The sequence below is a fragment of the Ruditapes philippinarum genome, unplaced genomic scaffold, assembly GCF_026571515.1.
Source record: "Ruditapes philippinarum isolate M1 unplaced genomic scaffold, ASM2657151v2 ctg13431_1_1_1_1, whole genome shotgun sequence".
Lineage (NCBI taxonomy): Eukaryota > Metazoa > Mollusca > Bivalvia > Venerida > Veneridae > Ruditapes > Ruditapes philippinarum.
Window position 1 is genome coordinate 20552 of NW_026853545.1, and position 9898 is coordinate 30449.

Below are 9898 nucleotides of genomic sequence, written 5' to 3' on the forward strand. Positions count from 1 at the left end.
TGAAAGCACTTTACGACTGTGCTAAGAGGGTTTTGTAATTTAGATCATTTAACAACTGGTTATATTCATTCATGTCGATTTACAATAGATAGTAACGTTTACGGAATTTACCGGCTATGGGGTCAAATGCAAGAGTGCCAGGTCAATATTGTTGGACAATATCTATAGTATTGTTTTATTTTATTAACCTGTCAATTCCATACTCATTATACGGTCAATGCACAAAATATATTAATATTCGATAAATGTTCGGTAAATTCCGTGAGAGGTACGCATTAAGATGTGATTAAATTCATCTAGTTTCTATGAATTAGTTACACTGACCGTTATAGCGCAATAGGGTAAACCACGGGTATATAATATCAAAATGTCCTACATCATGTAAGATCGAGACAGTGTATGTCCATGTTTTTTTTTTCTTATTAATAACCATTTTCAAAATTTTGAAGTTATGGTTGTTCTGTTTTTAATATGTTTTGTACTCTTTTATAAATACTATATTTTTGTACATAATTGATACTGAAAATTCATTCAGATTATAATCAATAAATGTAATTTCAGTGCCGTAAAATACAATACAAAATGTGACAATTCAGTGTTTCTTAGTTGTTTCATTCCGTGTAGACAATTTTGCAAGCGCTTGACAATTTTCTTTAAAATATACCTAAAATAAAGAGGGAATAAGTCTAAAAAGAATGTCAAAAAAGGGATCGAACCTCGGACCTCTCATACATTAGGTAATTACTTAACCGACTGTGCTATTGCGGATGTTACGAGAACCTTCATTAAGTTAGTGGGAGTTTTCCAAACGTTAGTGATATACTCCATATTAATTCTCGTAAAATAAACGGACAAAACCGAAGTGGGATCGAATATTTAAATGAGTGCTATAATGTATTCATTATTGACAGGTCAATAAAATCAGACTTTACATGAATACTCACTACAATTTTTTTATTTAAATCACAAATTAGAAAATATTTAAAAGAAATAAAGTGTCAGGTTTCTATATTTGTTGAATATATAATAAAAATGCTTTGTAATTAATCTCTCAGGCCTATCAGGAATTTAATCGTGCATTATTGTTTAGAAAAATACATTTAAAATTGATATATAAATTTCCTAATCAAAACACTAGAATACAGTGTCTTGTATCATATGTATTTTCGGACTATTATTACCCCTATTTTTGTTTTAAAGTAAATGACTATTATAATATAAGTGCTTGCAATTTTATCATTGTGTTACAAATGTAAATGAAGGATAACAGTCGAATACATCATCTTCGAGGTTTTAATATTACTTGGCAAATAATTACAAACAATGATCTAATTCCGGTTATATTCTTCTGTATATTAGCGAACAATATTGTCATAATTTTAACTGTTGTCGTGTATTTTTCATGTAATGTTATAAAAGGTATTAAGGAATGCACACTTAGGCTTATAATTTGCTGAAAACTGGAGATATCACTCAAAATATCCCTCTTTGGAATGTTCGGTTCTGAAATAATTTTCTTATGTATGTTGCAGTCATTGATAATCAATATTGACAGGAGTTTTCACATCTCGCTGATGGGTTGCCTTAAATGGTCGAGGCAGCCACCGTTTATTCCTGCTTGATTGTACGAGGCGATTAAAATGATTAAATAACTGGAGTCTATGCATCTCTTAGCTCCGGCAGGTGTGCAGGTTTTGGTGATTGTAACAATCGAGGTTAGTTAGAAGCATCTTTCCTGTTCCGGCGGAATATGACCTATTCTGCGTTGGTTTACCGTTAACCAAGAAAAAAAAATGTACGCGTATGTACATAAAATTTAGTGATAATGTCTTCATGTTCTTTAGGCTGATATAATATATTTTTACATGTATACAAAACAGTGTACATAACTATAATTTGTCTTTCCCTTTAACATTCTTAAACTTATAAAGTAATTCAACAACAAAGCAGAAATAAGATAAAGCGTTTTACTTCATCAAAATTCCAAAACGTTTGACTTATTCCTAAGGAATACATTTTTATTTTTCTCCAATAAAAAAGATAAATAATTCATTTAATATTCCAGTGATTTATGCAGACAACCGACCTTTAACAGTTTTTTGTACGCATTGATGTTTCGATTTTGCATGCATAACAGTAACATATATGTCGAAAGATCTAACAGTAATTGTGAGAAAAAAGCAGAAACAAAAACCGCAATTAAAAAGAGCTAAACATTTTGTCAATTAACACAATCATCCGTTAACATGGAATACATTGGCAAACAAATAAATACTAATACAACATGTCCAGATGAATGTTTAAATATACAAATACTTAATGCAAACACAACATTTTGTGCCGTTTTGAAAAGCAATATCGATAAATAAATTGCTTCCAAAATCACTGTGTTATATGAATTTAAAAAATTATAATGATTATCTACAATTTTTAATCTAAACTTTCTTTTCATTTTTTTTCCAGAATTACTTTTTTTATTGAAACTCAAAGTGTGTTCATAACAATTGTAATATATTCATACTTCCATATTATCACTATGAATTATTATAAATGTAACTTAACAATTGACAACTTTAGTAAATATGCCATTGAAAACCTGTTTAATTTATACACATTTTTTACAAAATCTGACGAGAACATTATGTTTCCTCTGGTCCTAACAATCTAGGAAGATCTTCCAACTTTATTTCAGGAACAGCGCATGGTACATCGATCCATTTCTTGTAGGTACTCACACCATGTGTTCGCAAATTCCTAAACTTGAAATTGATGATCTTTAGGATCATGCAGTCTAAGCCATCTCTCAGTCCAATTATACCCCAGTCTATTGGGCATTTCTTGCAATACATCTTGTATTTTTTGTGTAGGCCGTCATATGTTTTCGGCTTCTTGTGTTCTTTTCTTGTAATCTTGTCAGCGAAATCTTTATCAATTACGATATGATCATGTCCAAGCTGCCTTACATCAGAGACATAACAAGCAAAAGTGTTGCATCTTCCACACAAAATTGCGTAATCTTCATCAGACTTCCTTCCCTTTTTCAATTTCTCAACTTCTGCTTTAAATCTGTATTTATGCGTTTCTTCACTTTGGAAGGCATTGACTTTCATATTGATGAATTTTGGATCCAACTGTTTTACAGTATTCATGGCCCTATACATCATTGCAGCTTTGTATGTATTGATCATTTCTTGCTCTACTACTTTATCACTTCCCATAGTGATTGTTGTCGCTTTTTTCTTACGAGCACGACCTGAATAATAATGTTATTGATGAAACAAATAATATGCTGACTTTAACGGTTCTCATATATGTCCATTAAAAATTTTGAATGAAGCATGAATAAGTTTTTTTGACACGATAAATAACGTTTAAATATCACCGATACATGCCTTAAAGACTTAACAGGGCGACACTAGTTTGTTTAAGAACAACTTGCTGATTTATCAATAAGGTGGTAATAGTTTCGATACAAATGTTTACGTTGAAATCTCGATTTTATTGGTCAAATCATTATTTTTCTAGGAGAAAGTTCAATACCTTTCATTTGTATTTTTGTTATTTCATCTCCGGAATACTCGTAACTAAGAACAATATTACAATCAGGAACATCTATACCCTCATTCCCAACAGATGTGCATACTAGTACTTTGAAGAATCCACTGCGAAACTTGTCTAATATCTCTGTTTGTTGACTTTCTGTCATTCCTGTTTACAATAATGAAAATCATATAATCAGGAACAAATAACACATTGCCGTTAATATAAAGAATCAACTAGGAAGGGGTATGGTAAGTCAAGTTAGATATCAAATATATTGACCACGTGTTAATGTGCTTATTTGAAATGAATTAAGAATTATTATTTTCAACCGCTGTTACAGTAGTGCTTTGCATTAATAATAGAAAGTTAAAATTGTCATACCGTCATCTCCACCACGATTTTCCTTTCCATATAATGGACTCGCTTTTACTCCACTACTCTGGAGATCCCTGTCCAAAAATGCAGCAAGAGATCTGCAAGTAGCTCTTGCTTTCACAAAAACCATGGCCCTTGAGTCGTCCCCTTTGTCATCAAGCATCTTCCGTAAGGTGTCGCTCAAAATCCTCACATTTGGATTTTCGGTGTTTTTCCCTTTAACGTTAATTGTTTTCTGCACATCTGACAATTAAAATAGGTGAAATCAATAGTTATTTCTTTTTAGGATTTTGAAGATGAACAGTTATATTTTTTCCCCCAAAAAAAAACTTTTTTTATTTTTTATTGGTTTTTTAATTTTTTTAGCATAGATAATGCCGATCATTTTCTATTCTTTTATATGCAAAAATTTAAAAGTGATATTTGTATATACTCGTGATAAATTCGTAACAACAACAATAGATAACTATCAATCATTATATTTAACAATAAAACGATACACCTACTTTGCAGATTTTTGAACAGCTTTTTTTCCATCTCAGTTAGTTTGTCTTTGTTTTCCCCTTCAAGTCTGTGTTTTTCAGCCAAATACTTAATGACATCTCTCGAAAGCAAGAGTTTGTTAACCTCTAGGGCCGAGTTGTAAATCTGATCGATTTAAGAAAAAACATATTATATCATTTTTAATTACATTTGTGCTTATTCCATCTATTATACTATAGAATATGAGAGTATGAGGGTCACGATGGCCATGAATCGCTCATCTGAGATACATTGTTAGAAGCGGTCACGCTATTATAATCTAAAGTCAGTAATGGGGTCTAATAGGGTTTGTCATCTTATCAAGGCTGTATAATTATTTGAAATATCTGAAGATATCTATTACCAAATGCTGTATGACAAATATCTAAGTTCTTGGACAATATGACATAACTCAATGAGTTTGACTCTGTAAGCACATATAAACCACCATTGCAAGAACAAGCTTGCACTCCTGTCAAGGTGATTCTACTTGCCAAATGATAAGAAAACTTTTTAACACATGTTTACTATATAAATCTATGTAAAGTAATTGACTCTGCACTTCATTTACCTAGTAACTATCACCGAGTGAAATTTCATTGAAATTCCTTCAATACTTAAAAGTAATTCTGAGGACAAACATCATTAAAGATTACAAAGGGACATAATTCAAAAACTAAGTAATGTAGAGTTATTTATCTTTGACACTGCACTTTCCATCCCTAGTCTCTACAACTGTTTGAAATTTGAATCAGATATAAATAATAGTTTAGATGTTTTGCACGGGTAAAGCATTATTTAACAGTTTCAAGTTTCATAAACGGAGCATCAAGCAAGGTAGAATAATGTGTTTTCACACTTCACGTCATTTCACCGATATCTGTCAGTGTGTGAAGTTTGTTCAAATACCATTCTCAGGACAAAGGAAGCTAATTTTAAAACTGATCAAAGTAGAGTTATGGTTCTTTTACACTTCCTACTTTGAGTTTTTAAAACAGTGTGTAGCTTCAATACGATATGATTAAAACTAAGTTTTAAAGAGGTATGGTTATTTGACACTGCACTTTTTTCAAGTCGTAGTATCAATGAGGAATCATAGATAGTTTAGAAATTATACTCGAAGCATATTAATATGCCGTTATTGTAAATGAATACATTAATAAGTTTTCAGACAATTATAAAAATACCATTATATACTTAAGGACTCTTGAAATAGCACACCAGTTGACACAAATGTCTCTAATTTAGACAGTTTACTACAGAAAAATATAAGTTTTACAACGATCAATATGACAAAATTGCGGCGTGTGCGACTAATTGGGCTAAATAAAAACGCGAAGCTTATCTCCAGGTGTTTGTCGCTTTTTACTATGTCCAAGATCCGCCATTAACTGTGACATGGACGATAAGCCCACACACTGCCACTTTTACTTGTCACATAGTCTTCATGTTATCATCATTTGATTAAAATTTCATGAAAATAAGATTATGAAAAACTAGTAGTCAATAAGTATTCAATTACTTTTCTTAACCTTTACCCGACACAGATGCCTTGCTTGTTTTGATCTAAGATTTGACTAAATGCTCATAAAAAGATATAGCATGTCATGGGCTTCACAAATCCGCTTATGTAAGAGAAAGGCAATCCCAGCATGAATATCTACACTTACTTTATGCCAGAAATGACCTAAAACACATACTGGTACCGTAAATATGTTAAGTTGAAATGTTGGGTTGTTAAGGTTCACATTTCCTTATTTTACTGCTACTGAAGCATTGTTAGGGAACACAAACTAACGATCTTTCAAACCAGCTAAAAACATTGTCTTGTTCTATATCTAAGGATGATAAAATGCAAATATTTTCAACCGGATATGATGAAATTTTAAAGTAATTAATTAATTGATTTATGTACACTTTCCCATTATATGATATATATATATACACCTAAATTTTTTTCCAGAAACTTACATTCAAGTATTTTGCACAACTACTTATATCTCTGGACACATCATAGTCATCCACCTTCAAAAGTGCAGCTCTCATTACATCAACTGTCCATTTATTGTATTCTTGAGACTCTCGGTCACGTGGCTGCGTGTCCATAAGATCAATCATATCAGGTTGCATCAATGAATTGTCTAAAAATTAAAAACATGTTTGATCATATTTTTAGCCTCTTTGTGTGTCACATATATTATACTACACGTTTGTAACGTCCGTTTTCATTGGTGAATTGCGACGTTTATAAAAGTTTTTTTTTATAATACTGTTGCTGTGAATTTGTGAAGAAATCTAACTTTCTTTAAAAATTCGTTATAAATATTCCTGACATGTTATATGGCCATATTTTAATGGTTGTTTGCAGTTCGGATTATATTTTCAAAGCTTCGTATATATGGGGCCATGTAACTAGTTAAATATCTTTATAACTAATAGTTTACACGTATCACAAGTAGAACTTTTTTGTTAGACTAGAGAAAAACCTTTAAAATTTTACACCGGAAGTGTAAAGGAATTCAATAAGATCAAGTCGACTACAGTGACAATTTAGAGCTCCCTTAACAAGAAGTCTTTCTTGCTGTTCAAACTTTATGACAGCATTTATATTGCACATATCATTTAATATGCTGTAAAAAGTAAAAATTATTACGAAAAAAATCCCTTGAATATATAGGAGGTAAGATTGTGTTTTCACAATCTAATAGTTAACTCCTGAAAGAGTCTTTACATAGGACGTTTCTGTTAATTAAACTCATGCATACAGTACGTAAAGTAAACAAAATGTCCCGAAATAAAATATTATGTTGCTATTTGAAGAAGCTGATAAGGAAGTATACAAATATATCATTTCATGAAGGTATTTTGAAAGCATTCATGTACAAAAATAAAACGTTTATTTTTCAAAGTACAGACATACTACTATACATATGTCTAGCTTTATCCGAGAACAAACGATTGCTTATAAAATTTATACCTTGCAACATATCTTCAGTTTCTTCCATTGCAGTCAATATAAAATGTTTACAAGGGTCATCTTTCTGCTTTACAAGCTGTATTGTTTCTATAAAATCATCAAAATGGCATTTTGTGGGTATAAATTAGCTATAATGCATCTAAAAACAAGTTGTAAAGTATAAAATTATTAATATGATGATTGTTTATTCATATCAAACATTTCAATGATTAAGATGACATTTTAGAAATAGTCTTTAAAAACATAACACTAAATTATTTTAATAAAATTTAAGGATATCCTAACAAAGTCTAACAGGGAAGTCATTGATAACATTATGTCTTTCTAAAAATTAAAATAATATGTAAATTTTATTTAGGTGATTATAAACTGTTCTTGAAATACGATCAATTCTTATCTTTTCTCTGAAAAACAGATGTCCCTGTTTCATTCATTGCAATGAACCTCATCAACGGATCATTAATAATATTTAATTACTGCCTAAACATGTTGGTCTGTGCAGGTTTATCATGTATATTAATTGTTTTCTTAAATAAACTTCATGCATTACATCTGTAGAGAATATTTCTTGAAGTTTAAAAACAAATAAACACATATATACCTTCATCAGGAATGCTGACATGTTTCTTTAATTCTTTAAAATTTCTTTCTACCGTTGAAATTATTCTCACGTCCAGACAAGAACATACCCTCAGAATGTAATCAACCGATTCCTGATCTGTTCGAGATTTGCCCACGCCAATAGAGGCTGTCAGACCTACTACCTAAAGTTAACAAAAAGACAAACCAAGTATATTCTTTTACGCAGAAAAAGAAAATGTTTAGACATAGTTATGAAATTTGCTAAAACAACAATAAAATCTTCAATAAAGTAAAGAACAAATATGTAACTATTTATACTTTAATTTTAAAGTTCATTATAATGTGCAAATGTTTAAGAGGTTGAATGTACATCAGTCGACAAATTATCAAGTAACCTGTGGCATTTCTTTTTTTGTTTTGGATTTTTCCACTAGATATTTTCTCATTAGCGTACTGTAAGGCCCATCTCCTCTCGTATGGTGGCATTCGTCAAGTATCAACAAGGAAAATTCTGACAAGCTTTTTATGACGTTGTCTTCTAGATTATTTACTAGAATTTGAGGTGTGAAACATAGTATGTCGTAATTTTCTAAAAACATGTTTAACATCCTTGATTGGTCATCTTCTCCGGTTATTAAACGGGTCTGCAAAATAAACATAATTAGTGAAGCTATTAATTTTATAACATGATGCCAGAAGGAATGATCTAAAACTCTTTAACCTGAGAAATACAGTAAATTCCGCTCATAACAAACTCATTGGGACATTCGAATTCTGTTCCTAATATCCGGAGGTCCTTGTAAGCATATAGCGTCCTCCATTTGAAGAGCATTTGAGCCGCGTCACGACAAAACCAACATAATGGGTTTGCGACCAGCATGGATCCAGACTAGCCTGCGCATCCGCGCAGTCTGATCAGGATCCATGCTGTTCGCTATCAGTTTCTCTACTTGTAAAAGGGTTAGTAAGCGAACAGCATGGATCCTGATCAGACTGCGCAGATGCGCAGGCTAGTCTGAATCCATACTTGTCGCAAACGAACTATGTTGGTTTTGTCGTGACGCGGCTCATTTGTTTAAGAATGATAATTCATTTATTTCTTTTTTAGACACGAAACCCGAGAGTATAGTTTTTGGAATTTGAAAATCCTTTGCTATTTCAGTTTATGTTTTACCCTCTTTTTCAATTTCTCAGTAAATATCATATTTTGTTCTAAACCAAGTGCTTTTCGTGTTCTGATTATGATTTAGAATAAACAAGATTTTCGATTTTTCCTTCCTTTTATATTGAATATCTTCTATAATATTTTAAGGGTGACCATTAATTATGAAATATAAAGATTTCTTTTATTTTTATCAAGCGTACTTTGGATTAGCAAGGCGAAGCATAAGTGATTATGTTGAAAAACGATTATAAATGATCATAATTATTTGACTCGAGCAAAACTATTAAAGAAAAAAAACATTTGAATAAAAAGAATAACCGTTTTATCTTGTTGACAAGAAAACTCATGCTAAAACTATCCTAAATAGAAAACATTATATACTGCTATACAAATTCATTTTCACAGGTGTATTGAAGTACATACAACAATCATTCGGACGAGTTTTAATCCGTGCAAATTAAAACGAAAGTTGAAAATGCGGATAGACGATATTTTTGAGTTCGTTATAAAAGTGTTATTTTCTGTACTTTTTAACTCAATTGCGACAAAGAAAATTGAGTTCATTATAAGCGATAATTCCTTATAACTGTGTTCGCTATAACCCTATATTTATATTAAAAAAGAAGGGCAAAATTCGGGCCAAACTATTGTTCGTTATAACCGGAAGTTCGCAAAAACCGTGTTCGCTATAAGTGAAGTTTACTGTAAATGATTTTATTTTTGACTAATGTAAA

The 9898-nt window shown here is 31.1% G+C and overlaps 1 protein-coding gene across 1 annotated transcript; it reads right to left on the minus strand.

The window, feature by feature from the left end:
* Positions 1-1327: 1327 nt before the first annotated feature.
* LOC132737165 (antiviral innate immune response receptor RIG-I-like) lies at positions 1328-8640 on the minus strand (the record flags this gene model as incomplete). Its single annotated transcript, XM_060724416.1, is given in 8 exon segments — positions 1328-3253; positions 3541-3708; positions 3925-4161; positions 4425-4566; positions 6412-6581; positions 7418-7504; positions 8019-8181; positions 8395-8640. Coding segments are annotated over 8 exon segments (1827 nt in total), but the record flags the coding sequence as incomplete, so codon positions are not given.
* Positions 8641-9898: the final 1258 nt, after the last annotated feature.